This window comes from Pristiophorus japonicus, chromosome 11, assembly GCF_044704955.1.
Source record: "Pristiophorus japonicus isolate sPriJap1 chromosome 11, sPriJap1.hap1, whole genome shotgun sequence".
In the NCBI taxonomy this organism is placed as follows: domain Eukaryota; kingdom Metazoa; phylum Chordata; class Chondrichthyes; family Pristiophoridae; genus Pristiophorus; species Pristiophorus japonicus.
Window position 1 is genome coordinate 191,995,839 of NC_091987.1, and position 17,557 is coordinate 192,013,395.

The 17,557-nt window shown below is 40.9% G+C and overlaps 1 protein-coding gene across 9 annotated transcripts in view; it reads right to left on the reverse strand.

Annotated features, from left to right (window-relative positions):
- Positions 1 to 17,557, reverse strand: part of gramd1ba (GRAM domain containing 1Ba) — a 561,758-nt gene that overhangs the window by 246,164 nt on the left and 298,037 nt on the right. Inside the window, exon 5 of one of the 9 annotated variants that reach the window (XM_070894370.1) lies at positions 7,288 to 7,338. The exons of the other annotated variants lie outside the window; for them this stretch is intronic. Within the exon in view, the coding sequence (XP_070750471.1) occupies positions 7,288 to 7,338 (51 nt within the window). The remainder of the gene's footprint in view (positions 1 to 7,287; positions 7,339 to 17,557) is intronic. 9 annotated transcript variants of the gene reach the window in all.

The following is a 17,557-nucleotide window of genomic DNA, read 5'->3' on the forward strand; positions in this document are numbered from 1 at the left end:
ATGTGAAACATGCTATATAAATACATGTTTCTGTTGTTGTTAATTGATCTGAACTGAAGTAGCAGTAGTGGGGGGCACCACAATTGCTTCCGGTGGCCCTAGGCTAGGGAGAGGAAATTAGCCAAGACTCATGTTTCTAATCACTGTCCAGTGAGCCCTTCTGGAAAGTGCATGTGTTTGGACAGGATTAGTCTTAGCTGTAATGCACTCCTGACTGAAATAGCTTGCCTTCACTTGCAGACTAGGGCAACACATTTGATAAGATACTCGAGGCTAATTGGCACTCGTGGAACTGTACCCCAGCAGGAATTGGCACCTTGTGGCGAGGTGGAAAGAGAATTGATGGGGGGAGGGGAAAAAAAGCAAACTTTAATGTAGCACAGATTTTTCTCATTTAACAACAAAATTATTTGAATGGCTTGGCATAATTCAGTTTTATAAATAACTTGTACAGACCTTAGTTGGACTGCAGTTGGAGTATCATGCAAAATTGTAGACTTCCCATTATAGGAAGGATATAAAAATGGAGAAAGGCGCAGTATACACCAACTCGGAATGAAGGATTATAGTTATGAAAACATACTTAAGAAGTTAGGCCTTTTTCTTAAAGCTTAGGAAAAAAGAGAGGAAAGTAACAAAAGGAAAGGAAAGAAGGAAGGGAAAGAAGAAGGAAAAAGGTGGGAGGAAAAGAAAAAAAATGGGGGAGGACAGAAGGAAAGAAAAAAACTAATGAACTAGCATTTATGTAGTACCTTTGAGATCCTCAGGATGTCCCATAGGACTTCACAGCCAACTAATTACTTCTTGAAGTCCCGTCACTTGTATGTGCAAACATAGGTGCCAAATTGTGCACAGCTAGGTCCCATAGACAGCAAATGAAATGAATGACCAACTAATGTGTTTTATTGGTATAGGTTGAGGGATGAATGTTGGCCAGGACACTGGGAAAACTCTTCAGCTCCTTTTCTAATAGTGTCATGGCACATTTTCTGTCCATCTGAATACTCAGACATGGCCTCGCTTTAATATTTCATCTGAAAGAAAGCATCTCTGACAATGCAACACTCCTTCAGTTCTGCACTGAAGTGTCAGTCTAGTTGTGCACTCAAGTCCGAGAGTAGGGTTTGAACTAAAAGTACTACCAGTGACCCAAGCCAATATTAGAATTAAGGTGGTTAAGGGTTGTCCTGCTAGAGGCCTTCAAGATCATTATAATTTCAGAATGATAAACTGTTTCACTGGTCAGTTGATGGTAATAAGAGGGCAAAAATTTAAGATGATCACAAAAAAAAATTAAAGGGGAGGTGAAAAAATGCAGTGTGGTTAAAGTGTAGAATTCTCTGCCACAAACTGTTATTGAAGCAGCATTATAAATTCCTTTAAAAGGGAATTGGATATTTGCTTGGAAAGAGAAATATTAAAGCGTATGTGGAGAGAGCAGGAGAACATGGAAAATAAAACTCTGGCATAGACCTGATGGACCAAATGGCCTGAACCATATCATTCTGGTTAGTATCATTCTGACTGTAAACTGAACATTAATTTTATCTGTTGATTTAACAGATAGAAAGTAGCAGTGATGCAAAATCACCAATTACCACATTCAATAGAAAAGCATTTAAAAACCTCCAAAATGTTAAATTCATTCAGAAAATTATTACTGTAATTCATTCTTGCATCTTCATCCTCACAACCAAAGTGATAAGAGATACATGAAAAAGACTGTAACCATAATGGCAGCACTTAGCAATCACGAGAGATAAATTCTGGTGGGCAAGTTATAAGATGGTTATACAATATCAAACCCTGTATATTATAATTAAAAATAAATAATACAGCTCCCAAAAATAGAACTAGGCTGAGGGAGATCTGAGGATCAATAACTGGTCTGTGCTGAATTAGCGGACTTCACTGCAGCTGCTACACTTGCCAGAAGTCCTGAGCTGTAAAAAAAAAACCCCAAAGCTCAGGATCTCACTCTTGGTTGCAAAGTAGTGACCCCTTTTGGAAAGTGCACATATGGATGTGAAGTGCATACATGTGGGTAAAACGCGACGACAGGAGTGGTGGTGGGTTCTCATAGTTCAACAGCTTGCTGAAGAATGGCCAGCACTGAGGATAGGGGGTCAAGGGGAACGACTGTTGCTCCTGGAGCTGTGACCCAGCAAAGCCTCCAGAACAAGGGGAGGGTAAATGAAGAAACAAAAAAACTGGAAAGGGAATTTTTTTTTTTTAAAAGTGACTTTCAGGAGTATGTTATAAAGCTGCAACACACTAGGACAGTTGCCTCTGTAAACTAGTAGAGCCAGTTATTTCCTGTTAACAAAGATTAACCATATAATCATTACTATTTTTCACTCAATTGATTGACAATGATGTCACTAATTTGATCAATCATACAATGACATGTGTACATATTATTCAAAACAATAAGTGACTTCAACATCTTGGTGTTCATAAGATGGTTGAAAACCAATCAAACTTTGTTCTCTTGGTTTGCTATGCCATTTGAACCCCTTGATGAGATCTGTGCCTTGGAACTGTCGCCAGGTATCCATCATTCTCTATATTACAGCCTTTGTGAATCACATGGCAACATTAATCTGCAAGGATGAGAATCACAACTGTTTCTTGTGATCTTCAAAAGTAATTTCAGCTCTTCTCTTAACTGACTTAATTCTAATTATTTTATTGAGACCAAACTGCACATCATAAAAATATACAAATGGTTGCCAAGTAAATTTAATTTATGGGTTCATGACATTCAAAAAGTATTTTTTGACTCTGTGTTCAGGATGTCCTCCAATCTTGAATTATATTATTTCTCATTTCCAGCTATCCACAATTCTATATGCCAATAAATTGTAATACACTCAGCTTTAAATAAATCAACCGATTAAGACAGATTATTGCAGGATTTTCCTAGAAACACCAATAAAATACAGACAGTAAGCATCCTCCTAGAGAAGGATCTGGCCCTGGACTGAGTGAAATAGTGGCCCAGCTCCAGGTTAAAAACAATATTCCTCAATTTTCATCTCGAATCTCCTAAGGCGATGACTCTTGTTGGGACACAATTCCTCAAAACTTTCCGATTTCTTGTCTAAGTGGCTACTCTTCATGTGCAAGCCTGGATGGAGAATGTTAGCAAGGTATTTGACTATTCAGGGCATTATAGCCGAGACAAATAGTGTTCTCACCCGATGTCCACAGTTGAAATCAGGAGTGGGCACCCTGGCTGATTCCTCCTCCTTAACCCAAAGATGTTGATAGCAGTTGTACCATCAGCCCAGATGAGATCAACTAACCTAGAAGGAACTGGGAACTGACTCTGGAAACTTCTGGTTCTGGTTTGGGAACTAGCTTTAAAATAATAAGGACTTTCCAAGAGATAGGTGTAATGGATTTGCTTCATGGGTTCTTTGCTTAAAAATTCATAGCAACACATTGCTATTAAAAACTAATTGATTTATTAGCAAAGGTTTAACAATCACACTACACATTACCAGTTCATCCACTAGATTCACTGCATGCCTCATCGTAGATGACCTGGACCCAACTGCCTGGGGTTTTATTGAGTCTTGTGAACATCACGTGACTGGCTAAGCCATTTACACTCACAGGTACATACATTACAATATGGTATAAAGAATTTCTCTTCCGTTATTTTATCATTTAGATTACAGGCTTACAACTCATTCCCGGGGTCCACTTTCCATGTAATATATACAACACCTTGCTCAGCAATTATTTTCTGGTAATGCTGCAATACTGGTGTGATAAAGAAGGCTAATGCTCCTCCATGAACATTGCATCTCTGACACAATGAAACTCTCCCAACTCTAAGAAGCCAGAGTTGTCTTTTATAATTAAAAATAAAGAAAACATGTTCAACAGATACTTTGGGAAAGAGCTGAATAGTATAATTCTGGGTTTACAGAAGGTTCCTAAATAATTTGAGCTTTGATCTCACAGTTTATGATGTAATCTGAATCCCTCTATGAACTTGCCACCATTATTGTTGAGTTACTTATTTTTGTGAAGAGCTTTAGAAGCTCTGTTGTTTTACTCACTGAGCCCTATTTTCTATTTTTTGGCATTTTATTTTTACACAAAACCAGTCTGATATTAAAGCATTAAAACTCTGCATGTGTTGTGTGACTCAGTGCTCCAGGGAACAAAGTTCTATTCTGCATTTGACCATCAATTTTGTTCACTGATTGTGAATAATTCGACCATTTAATCTGTCAAGAAGGGATTTTTGAGAGACAGCGAGACATTTATGCAATAACAAATCACTACAGTTACAAGGACATTTCTAGCCACTGTAATACATGCCTTATATATTATATTTCTTTGTCCTCTAAATATAGAGATTTGGCATTCTCCCAGTCAATTGTTGGGATTTTTGAAATTTAGTAATGACTGCAAAATACAGTGGTAATATTTTAACCAATCTCCAGTACAATGAATTTAAACATTTAAATATTTTTAAATTCATCAAATTAACTAAGAATATTTTCCATCATCACAAGTAAACTACTTAGGCTGACCTCTGATCAATTTTCAGATATAATTTATATGCTTAATGAGAGTACTGTGCCAAAGTGTTGCACAGTCAGAAAAGTCTGGCTCTTCTGATTTATTATCTTCTGTCACATTCCACAACGCAGCTAGCTGGTGCATCTGAAGGCAAGCAACATGAAGAATTTAGACAAGACATATTTCTTGTGGCAAACTTCAGTTTCAAGAAATTGGTGTAAAAATGCAACTATTTGACCGCTGTGTTGGATGGAATTGGGATGTTCGGAAACCAAACTACAGCACAAAACACAGTTGTTGATGAGCCAAGACATTTTTTAATCAGTGCTAGGATTGGTTAATGGAGAATCAGTCACTTTTGGAAGAGCAGAAAGGAGCAGTGGACAGGTTTGGATGTCAAAACAAAATTAAGCGAGCAACACCAAAGTTTGGACTAGTTTGTTTTTGAGTGAACTTGGATAAAATTTGGCCATGATAAAAAATAGGCCATTTTTCTATTTTGCATTAACCAAGTCATGGAGTGAGTATCTGTAACTAAATCCTGGCATTTATTTGAGCAATGTTGAGTCATTCCCAATATATTTGAAATTACAACTACATTTGTTACACTGTAAAATCATGGAGCAGGTGGGAACTGTTGCTGATATGACATTAACAGCAGCCATGATCGAGGTAATGCAGCTGCTTCTGTGTTCATGATCTGAATTAGTTAGATGTACTCCAATACTGTATATTCAGTCATTTTTGCTCAATAAATTCAATCTATCTACTAGCACAATGCAAGTAATTTTAGTAAAATAGTACGGGGGGCTTTTTTATGCACAATTTCAATTCAAATGAACAAATAACTTGAATTAAGTAAATACAAATTACGCCTAGGATGTTGCATTTTTATCTTGCAGCAAAGTACGGCAACAAATTGTGACTGAAATTGCTTACAAGAGAGCGAATTGTGCCTAGTGAGTTAGGAATCACTGAAAACTGGTACAAACCCAACACATTTAGAAAAGAATAGTGCAACTCTGCAGAATATTTAATATTCACAGGAAATTTCCTTTGAAGAAATTAAAGGTCAAATTTTAGAAAGATAACTGCTGTGTATGCCCTTACTATAACGTATTAATAACTAGGACCCGACTGATATCATTTATTGTTTATGACTTACTTCAAAGAGAAACTAAACAAAATGCATTCATAATGTACCTCTCATAATAACCCAGTCTTTGCATTGACAGACAGCTGAGAATTTCTCCCCCATCTTGCCTCCTCTCTAGTTAAGAGATCTAGAACAAGGAGCCATTGATACAAGAGATTTAGAAGAGAGAGCAAGATAATTTTTTTTCACACAGTAAGTTTTGAGGCTGTAAAATTTAGTTCCAGGGTTAAACGGGTAAGGCAGAAACAATAACTAGATTAGATTGGATAGCCCAGGAATGTCCAAAAAGCCCCAAATCCTGGCAATCTGGCTCACAAAGGTCAACTTAGTTCTCTCTGTGCTGATATTCCTTATTTGTTGAGATGTCTTGTTTGAATTTAGTGGCCGAGTGGTTTAGAAAGGGCTGATCCAAATGGCATTAACCCATTGATCGATAATGTGTTTAAGCAAAATACACAGACCTATTAGTATCAGCAACTTGATATATGCAGATTAATGGGAGCATGGATTAAACCTTTTTATGTCACTCTTGAGGCTCCATACTGCAAACCTATGTAACAGATGAAGAGGTAAAAAGCCTGAGCATTCCCGATATAACCAGATCTGCATCGCGTTAGTGCTGATCGCAATTTTCTGCCAGTTGTGAAGTGGTCTCTCCAAAAAGGAGCTTAAACATTATAATGGATTGGAACAATACCTTGCATAATTTTCCATCTGTTTACCAGAGGATTGGGCTGGGCAGTCCCTTCAGCCACCTACACTGGGCCTATGCAAAGTGCTATGAAAGATGCAGCTCTTTAAAAAGTTATACAATTTTTACCCTTTATTAATCTTCCCATTTTACAATTTATTTTTAGTACTGGCTTCTGCTATTAATTGTTGTTCATAAATTTTACATGATTTTTCCCACCTATGACTGACCATTATGGCACTATACACATCTATGCCTACCTCACAATGACCATGGGAACTGAATCTGCAAGCAGAGTCATTGCAAACCAATTGCAAGTCTGTGCCATCTGCTGTCAGGACGTCTGTACTATAGAGATGTCACTGCCTATAGGAATCGAGTGCCCCTTCTCCTAACTTTACCCTCTCGCTCTTTCCAGTCTAGAAAAGGCTAATTTTAAGTATTAGGCAATGTATTGCCCACACTATATTCAATAGGGCGCAAGTGCATAGTTCAGCATGACCAGCACTTCCATGTCTTTTCTCAGCATGACAGAGCTGCCCAGTATCATTGTACCAATGCCCTTCCCAAAGTAGATGGCAGCCATGCGGCCATCTTGCAGCCCTTCATGCATGTCATTAAGCGATCATGCATCATGTACCTAGGTGGTGCTACAATGATTTTATGTGCGAAACCTTTTGAAGGTGTGTATATACCAAGGGTATAAGTTGCAGCCTGAATGTGATCCCTTCTGAAGTATGGGCACACATGATAAACCAAAACAATGTAGCTGCAAGGTTGTGTGAGGGCTTGGCGTGAGCTAGGAGTAAATGAGAAGCAGGCGGACAGGTAATGCTTTGTGGCATGCATACTTACAGCCATCTACCTGGTAAATGGTACTGTTGTTGGGTACTCTTACCTAGCAAGCTTCCTTAAAGTGTGCCATCTTCTTTGCATATGTTCGCAGGTCCTGTGGGCAATATAAACAGTATTGAGCCTGGCCAACAACTCCTGCCAGGCATACTGTCCTGGAATGACAAACAGGACAACCTTCCTTGCTCCAACGTCATGCAGTTGCACTTCACTTTCACCAGCTATCAGATAAGGGGTTCTATGCCACTCCATCACTTTTCCGCTGGCCACTTTATTGTCTCAAACAGCTTTTGGTTGAAATATACCTTTAACGTATTTATAATCTTTATAAAGGCTGTAACATTTCCACCACTTTTAAGGCTGCTATTATATCCTATTTCTCACCCACCTATCTGACCTTTGGTGCGCTCTCTTGCCAGGCCCAAAATTGGGCCGGGAAGTAATTAATTATTCATTAAAGCTGACCTAGAAAATTCTGGGAGCTAAGTCCAGAAGAAAATCAGTGAACATTAGAACCTAATAAGTAAACATGGGAAAGGCCCATTTCTGACAGTAATTTGGTGAAAAGTAAATCACTTCAATTTTCTTCTGGTAATTTCTGCTTCCTGTCCACCTCTCTACCTCTCTTTTCTCTTTTAAGACGCTCCTTAAAACCTACCTCTCACCTGCACTAATTTCTCCTCCTGAGGCTCAGTGTCAAATGTTCCGTCTTCTAATACTCCTGTGAAGCACCTTGGAACATTTTACTATGTTAAAGGCGCTATATAAAAACATGCAGTTGTTGTTCAGGTAATACAGAGCCACACAGAAATTAGACATCAGCGGCTGATGGAACAAATATAATTAACATACGAGGGGCTAGAACATCTAGAAAGCTCGGAAAATCTAAACAGGGTGCGGTTCTCCATATAATCCTTCCTCTCCCATATACTGAGGCCTATCAAAATACTTGCATAATACACACACGCTGACTATAGCTAAAAGCGGCAGGAGGGTTGCATCAAGCGTTTACATTCAGTCCATTATCACTCTCCTATTTCACAGGAAGATAGGAACGGGAGTAGGCCATGCACCCCCTCGAGCCTGTTCTGCCATTCAATCAGATCGTGGCTGATCCGTATCTGAACTCCATTTACCCGCTTTGGTTCTGTGCAGGCAGGGTCCCAGAAAACACGGAGGGTAAGGAGAGGGGGATTTTTGTTTGAAATCTGATCAGAGGAAATAATCCCAGCTGTTTGTACTTCCCCACCAGTTGGCTGTGATTGTTCTACAAATGTGCATATGCATTTATAAGGAGTTATTTTCTGTATAAAAGCCCAAGTAGGGGAAACTACAGTAGGATATTGAAGTCTATCAAATATCTTAAAAGCCTTTTAATTGTGAAACAATAAACATTTAAATAATTTCTATCTTCTGTTTATAGTACAGGGGTGTTTAACAGCAGTCAGGACAGAACAGGTAAGAAAGTAACACAGCCACTACCAAGCTGAATGACTGCAAGAAACCCTGCTATTCCCTTTTGTACAGATAGTGAGGTGGTTTAGACACTAGTCACCTGTACAGAGCTTGCCCAGCCAATGAGAACATAAAGCAGACTAAAATGACTGCACTTACAACTGCAGCAGAGGTTTATGAACAAATCAATTTCAGAAATGTTTGAAGAACTTGTTTTACTCTGCTCCAATAAGGACCGAGCAAGCTCGATATGTTGAGCGATAGTGAAATTGCTCCTGTCTGTGTAGCTACTCAAGCAGGCAATGACCATCATTTTTGCCGCCTCTCCTCTATTAATAGTGTCGCTGGAAACAAAGGAAGAACATCCAACATCTAGAAACCAGCTCAAGTGGATCTCTTAGAAATCGGAGGCAATACATCACAGTTATGACGTGAAACAGCCACCAGTGTCAGCAGTACCTCGGTGATAAATTGATAGTTTAAGTGGGGTGCAAGACAACAAAGGAGCAAACTCTCGTTTTCCATTTGAATGGGGAGAATTTTCCAATGTTAGCTTCACCACCTCAAATATGTCATTACTGTCCAAACAGTCTCAACAACTCAAGGATATTCATTCTAAGTCTATCTTTGTTCTTTAAGGAAATGGGGTTTCACAGAACTATTAAACAAAGCTGGTGGATTGTCTGTAACAGTTTATAATTTACTGTGATGGTGGATCTCTCAGATTGGATCAGGAAAAGGCCATTCGGCCCCTTGAGCCTGCTCCACCATTCAATAAGTTCATGGCTGATCTGCTACCTTCACTATCCACATATCCCTTAATATCCAAAAATCTATCCATGTCGGTTTTGAATATACTCAATGACTGAGCCTCCACAGCCCTCTGGGGTAGAGAATTCCAAGATTCACCACCCTCTGAGTTAAGAGGTTTCTCCTCATCTCAGTCCTAAATGACCGACCCCTTATTCTGAGACTGTGACCCCTGTTTCTAGATTCCCCAGCCAGGGGAAACATCCTCCCTGTCAAGCCCTGTAAGAATTTAACGTAGCTATGGGGAGGTGGGAGTGCAGTAGCATGGGGGAAACCTGGTAAGGCTGGGACGCGGAGGTACAGCCGAATTTAACGGCAAGATCTCATTCTCATTTTTTTTCTTCCAAATAGACAGGCTGCCAGGCGATAACACCAGCAGCAGGAGGCCACAGCCGGGGTCCCATGGGAACCTTCCCTGGCAATCAAGACGGAGGAATTGCAGATTGCGGCTTTGAGGGGGGTTGGCGGAAAGAAGTCGCCAATTGCGGCAGGGACTGGAGAGAGGTCACAATCAGCAGAGGGGAAGTCAAAGGTTTCATTGAGAGGCCGTGGGCAGCACTCTTGCTTCTCGTGGTCCATACAAAGGCACTTACCTTCTGGAGCCGGCAGCTCCTGCCTCCCTTTTGCTGCTGGGTTTCCCAAGCCATGGGAAACCCACGCTGCCAGTGTTAAATTTAAATCAGGCTTTCAATTACACTGTGGTAGCCTGATTTAAATATGTTAATGAAGTTCTCTGCTTCTCCAAGACAGGACGCTCGCACATCTCGCAACCCTCCTGCATAAAAATGGTGGCAGGTGCGTATGCGGTGGGTTGGGGTCGCATTTTGCATTTTTTAGGGTTTAATCCCGACTTACCCCGGACCTCCTCCTGCCAGTCATTAATATCGAAGCCAATGTTTCCCACACTCGAGAACCCAGTATCAAAACACTATCTGTTGCATTTACAATTACCGGCAAACTATTGCATCATCAACTATGTTTTTATCCAAAACAGAAGGCATTAAGCAGCCATTGGACTTCTTACTTTCCATAAAATATTTTAGTATAGCTTTGCTGTAAAATGGAACTGATTGCCATGCTGTGAAAGCTAGCTTATGAAGAATGAAAAAAAAATGTTCTCTGTCAACCATTCAATAACGTATAAGATTTAGCTCATCAAATGAAACAACAAAATGGTTTCAAGCTTGGCAGACATCAAAGGATTACGTCTAAATTTGATTGACACTGGTGTTTCTCAGGGCTCCAGTCTGTATGGCTACTCTACCGTATCTTGGTTACTTCAATGACTTGTCAAAAGTTTGTACTCATTCTAAAGTCTATTTGTGCATCTATGACATGGGCAGTAAATCTGTAGAAAAAAACCCACTGAAAATATCCTATGGAGGATGTTAAATTTCCCAGTGATGCAGTGAAAACCATCAGCCATCTAAATCACGATAAAAGTAAATCATTACTAAGCAGACACAATGGCTGCTTGGCCAAGCTGATTCATTCCTTGGGAATGTTAACGGCGTTTTGTTGGAAATGGACTCAATCAAATAGTGATAATATGTTTTCCTTTAAGGCACAACCATTCACATGTGTTAGCAAAAGTCAACACCTTGCTTTACTAGGAGGGTAGCTGGCACTAACTACTACAGTTTAGCCGTGCTATCTCCAGCTCTGCAGACCCAGTGAAGGGATAGGACATTTAATCAGATTACAGGGACCATGATAGAAAGTAAAATCAATAAACATTGGGGCATCAGAGAGCACAACTCAAGGCAATGGGGAACCATTCATTGCCTGCCCGAGTATAAACATTTATTACAGTCTCATGGGAATCAAAGGCACTCAACTACAGGGCACCCGACCGTTACAAGTTAATGCAATAACATTTGCGAGAACGTGTCACATGATCAAACGTCATGTGACCATACCTCCGGGAATATGTCCAACCAAAGTTGGCAACCCTATTACTAAATGAAACCGGCAATCAAATGAGGGATGGCAATGGGAGTTTCTGCATAGCCGTAAACTTAAACATTCAGTAATGGGAAACCATCATTTATAAGTGCTGTCAGTCTCATTCAAGTCACTTCCGTGTAATATCCACACAGTTCCTAATTGGGCAGCATTACAAACAGATTGTCACAGATTAGAACAAGATTAGATGGGATACAGCATATATGTCATTCAATCTCTGTACAACTGCAAAGTTTTATCAGAATCTTCTTATAAGCATGTACTTAGCCTTAACTTCTGTAAAATATATTGCTGCAACATTCATAAAACTCTATCACTGTACACAGTTAGTTAAGAGTCTGACAGCATTGAGAACTAAAACTACATTTTTCCCTTAATAACGTCTTTCTCTTTTGATTTAGATAGCCGGTTAAAAGGATTAGCACTGACAATAGCCAATAACATACTGCAACTATAGTGCAAACAATGGGAAGCTAATTACCAGCAATGATTTTCTACTCTAACAGTACTCTGCCTCTCTCCCAGAAAAACTGGGCTGACTTAATTCTCTCAGAATGTGCTCTGTGTAGCTTGGCTTAGCTGCGGATGCTGCCACTTCTACTTACCAGGCTAGCTTGAAGCCTTTCATCAGTGCAGTACACAGTATCCGACACCCATAGCTGCTTCTCCCCAATCACCAGGATGAGTGCTCCACAACATGCTAGCACACAATGCAGATTCACAAATGCAGCAGAGCTCTCCAGTCTGTGTTGTAAAGGGAGACAAGTGCCTCACCTTCACTTGACACTTCACTACTGGCAACAGTTCTGTGCGCACTGACGTTCACACAGCCTGCAGCTCCACACTCTGCTACTGACATTCCACACCGAGCATGGCTAGCTGAAGCAGGCAGACAAGAGCTGGTCGCTGCAGTGAGGAAAGACTCATGGCATCACCGTCGCCCACTCAAATGAGTAAAGGATTAAATGGACCTCGTGCAGCCATCTACAGCACACGTCACTGGAAATCGCTGGTGGCAGCTGTGAGTGTAATCTCTTAATCAATGCCGAAATGCTGCATGTAGGGGATCAGATGTGTTTCCCAGCCCCCACCCTAAGATCTCGAGTCACTACAGGTTTTAACTCTCTTACTGAATTTGCATGGGAACTTGCACATGCACACGGGGCTATCAAGTCTTAATGGTTAATACACAAAAAGCACTTAATTTTATGCTATTACTGCTCTTTCCATAAGAATACACTGTCCATTTAAGTACATTTAGACTGTTAACATGATATATCCACCAAAACTGAAATAAAGCCCCCACTGCACTAATGCACAGATTTTCCCTATACACTGCAGATTAATTTTAATTACATGTGTAACAGTAACGACAAATAAAATAAAGAATTTTGTGAATTTCTTCAAGCAATGGCAGGTAGCATGGGTTTCTGCTCCCTATCTCAAAACAGGTACAAATGGGAAGGTTTCCTCTCACGGATGGGGTGCTGGACTTTTTTTTTGCATCTTTCTGAGAAGCACTTCACCCAAAGGAAGGTGCTACTTTAAAGATAGCGGAGATTCAGTTCAAATAATTCAACGTTAGGTTTCATTTTGTTTTACATAGAAACATAGAAAATAGGTGCAGGAGTGGGCCATTCGGCCCTTCGAGCCTGCACCATCATTCAATGAGTTCATGGCTGAACATGCAACTTCAATACCCCATTCCTGCTTTCTCGCCATAACCCTTGATTCCCCCTAGTAGTAAGGACTTCATCTAACTCCTTTTTAAATATATTTAGTGAATTGGCCTCAACAACTTTCTGTGGTAGAGAATTCCACAGGTTCACCACTCTCTGGGTGAAGAAGTTTCTCCTCAACTCGGTCCTAAATGGCTTACCCCTTATCCTTAGACTGTGTCCCCTGGTTCTGGACTTCCCCAACATTGGGAACATTCTTCCTGCATCTAACCAGTCTAACCCATTCAGAATTTTAAACGTTTCTATGAGGTCCCCTCTCACTCTTCTGAACTCCAATGAATACAAGCCCAGTTGATCTAGTCTTTCTTGATAGGTCAGTCCCGCCATCCCGGGAATCAGTCTGGTGAACCTTCGCTGCACTCCCTCAATAGCAAGAATGTCCTTCCTCAGGTTAGGAGACCAAAACTGTACACAATACTCCAGGTGTGGCCTCACCAAGGCCCTGTACAACTGTAGCAACACCTCCCTGCCCCTGTACTCAAATCCCCTCGCTATGAAGGCCAACATGCCATTTGCTTTCTTAACCGCCTGCTGTAACTGCATGCCAACCTTCAATGACTGATGTACCATGACACCCAGGTCTCGTTGCACCTCCCCTTTTCCTAATCTGTCACCATTCAGATAATAGTCTATCTCTCTGTTTTTACCACCAAAGTGGATAACCTCACTTCATACTTCATCTGCCATGCATTTGCCCACTCACCTAACCTATCCAAGTCGCTCTGCAGCCTCATAGCATCCTCCTCGCAACCCACACTGCCACCCAACTTAGTGTCATCCGCAAATTTGGAGATACTACATTTAATCCCCTCGTCTAAATCATTAATGTACAGTGTAAACAGCTGGGGCCCCAGCACAGAACCTTGTGGTACCCCACTAGTCACTGCCTGCAATTCTGAAAAGTCCCCATTTACTCCTACTCTTTGCTTCCTGTCTGACAACCAGTTCTCTATCCACATCAGTACATTACCCCCAATACCATGTGCCTTAATTATGCACACTAATCTCTTGTGTGGGACCTTATCAAAAGACTTTTGAAAGTCCAAATACACCACATCCACTGGTTCTCCCTTATCCACTCTACTAGTTACATCCTCAAAAAACTCTAGAAGATTTGTCAAGCATGATTTCCCTTTCACAAATCCATGCTGACTTGGACCTATCATGTCACCTCTTTCCAAATGCACTGCTATGACATCCTTAATAATTGATTCCATCATTTTACCCACTACCGATGTCAGGCTGACCGGTCTATAATTCCCTGTTTTTTCTCTCCCTCCTTTTTTAAAAAGTGGGGTTACATTGGCTACCCTCCACTCCATAGGAACTGATCCAGAGTCAATGGAATATTGGAAAATGACTGTCAATACATCCTTTAAACTGCCTTGGCTTTATTTTCAAGTTTATGACATAATATGAACCTCATTTAGATCTATTACCAATAATCCTCGCGAGCAACATGTAAAATGACACAAACTTATAGCATCATTCACCAATTAAATTATTTTTTGTGTGTGTGTTTAAAATAGCTTTGTTTTGACCTGTCTTTGAGATTGATCTTAACAGCTCATCTTTTAGCACTATGTTCAATGGAATTACTCAGTTTTTAAAATAAATCAATCATCTTCGAACATAATATTCAGAATCACAGAGGATTAAGTGTGAGTTCACACCCTTGATCTTTAATACAACTAAGTTTCTAATCTCAGTGCATGTTTCTGTGGGGAAGTGATAACTGGAAGCTATACATTTCCCAAAGAGATAGGGGCCGAAATTGCCCATCGCCCCAATCGGGGGCGGTAAACTGCCAGGCCTGGTTCCGCCCCCAATGCGGAACTGGGCACGTGCGCCCCTTCAAAGACGCAGAGCTTTGTCTTCGGCGATCCGCGTTCTTAGAGGGGCACTCCCGGGGCGGGAGCGTGGCAATGAGTGCTGCGCCACACTCGGGAGCAGAGTGCCACGATCCAGAACACAGCGTTACACGGATTCTGCATAGTGCTGACGCGCTACAGCATCTCTCCCCTTCATTAAAAGGGAGGGCCGCTTCGCACTCCAAGCCACCAGGGAGGCAATCGACCGATCCAGCAGCCCGACACCCATAAAAGAGTGCCAGGCTGCACAATGGCAGGCCGGTTGTCACGAGGGCCACCACTGTCAGGCCGATGGAAGTGTCGGCTGACAAAAACACATGGCTGCCCGCAACACAAAAGGCCTCCACTTTAAGGGGCCCCCCGCGAAGCTGCCAATTGCATTGATGACATCATCGGCGGGCGTGCATTGGCCTGGGGTGCAAAACACCGGGCGCGGCGCTACCGGTACAGCACTCCCCCAAACCTCTGGGCAATTTCCTGAGAGGCTCAATCACCCCCCTCACCCGGGCAAAAACTTTATTGCGCCCGTTAGCGCCATAATGGGGATATGATTTCTGCCTCATATAGTCATGTTTGGTCTGGTCTTAAGTGCAAGGTTATGACCGATTCAGAACAGCATGGAGTGGGGTGGGAGATGAACATGTCAGCCAGCTCAGTATGTTACTCGTGTTATTAGCACATAGCCCAAGAAAACCAGGAAATGATAAGATAGTTGAAGCAAAATAATAAATATCTGGTTGAAAAATATCACCAAGTGCTTCTGTAATTCTTAAAACAGCATGCCCTGCAATTGTTATCCATGTATGTTTATACAAGAGGGTGAGGTAAAATGCATTTTGTGGCTAGTTTGCAACTATATAATTCAGATAGCAACAATAACTAACACAACTGAAGTAGATGGTGGCAGGACAGATAACATAATGAACTGTTAGCCATTTAGAATCAGAGTGCACAGGAAGCAATTCAGCCCAAGGTGCCTCTGCTGGCTCTTTGAAAACGCTTTCCAATTAGTCTTACTCCCTTGCTCTTTCCCCATAACCCTGCAAATGTTAATCAAGTATTTATCCAATTCCCGTTTGAAAGTTATTACTGAATTTGTTTCCACCCACTCTTTCAGGTAGTGCATTCCAGATCATAGCAACTTGCTGTGGAAAAAAAATTCTCCTCGTCTCCCCTCCGGTTCATTTGCCAATTATTTTAAATCTGTGTCCTCTGGTTATTGACTCCATCAGGTGCATCTCTTCAACTTTCAGCTATAACCAAGACAACAGGCATAGAATGAACTTCTGTCTAATTATTGATCAACACAGACCAAACTACAACATCCTGCTCTGCATCATCCTTCAGTAAATATTTTCAGAGGTTAGTTTCTAAAATTTCTGCTTACAGCTTAAGTGGGTGATTTCTGTACCAATTTTGCTGAATTTATACACCTTTTCCAGGATGTGGGAAATGAAAGAGAGTGAGTGATGTATGCTCTTCTGAAATTGCAGCAGAAGGTATGGGGAAAACGCAGGAGATTGGGACTAAATGGATATAGTTCGGGCATGATAGCCTGAATGGTCTATGTAAAGCTTCACTTTACATCCAGAGCTATACCTGTCCAGGGAGTGCATGAGAACAACACTGTCTGCCAAAAGTAGAATAAAGTGCTCAATCCTCCAACAACGAAATCCATAAAAATATCCTAATATTCACCAAAATATATATATCACACACCTATATATAAAAAGATGTGTCACTAGTACCTCTGTCACACTACAAAAGTATCACACCCATAAAGTGTAAGTAATATTTGTAGAAATATATCCACAAATCAGAACATTTAAAGAAAACAATAAACCTGCTTGATTCTGCTGAACTTGACAGCCTGGTCCGTTCCCAAGCAGAGCAATGGCAATTTACGAGCAGCTGCCAGGATGTGCCACCAAGCGTAAGTGTGCAGCTAGATCCGATTTCTGCCCTGCTCCAGTTATCTATATTGGCCTGAAATACATAGGTGAGCTGAAACACACTCCACTTTAACAGCAGCCAGATTTTACTGAAGGGTCATTATGAAAGAACCAAGGTACAAATATTCCCCTATTTATAATGTACATTGTGTGTTATGTGGTATAACACTTCTGCAGCTCTGAATTTACTGTGAAGAACAATACAGGAGATTTGTTAGTATTTGTCAACATGACAATGTTTCTGCTTTTACAATGGAGTTCAGTGTCAGTGACATGGCGGTTTGTGTAATTATTCTGGTGACCTCTGTTCTTTACATCTCGGTTCCTGAAAATCAGAGCCAGAGCACTGAGGTAAAGATGAGGGGAATAAATAAAAGTCCATCTTTATTGAGAGAATCTGAGTGGCTTCTAGATCAATGAAACTCAGTTTGAAAGGCTTCAAGCTTACCTGGTAAGTTGAAGTAGGCGTCCTTTGCTCCGAACGATTACATTAGCAACAAAAAAAAAATCTACCACCAATGTGG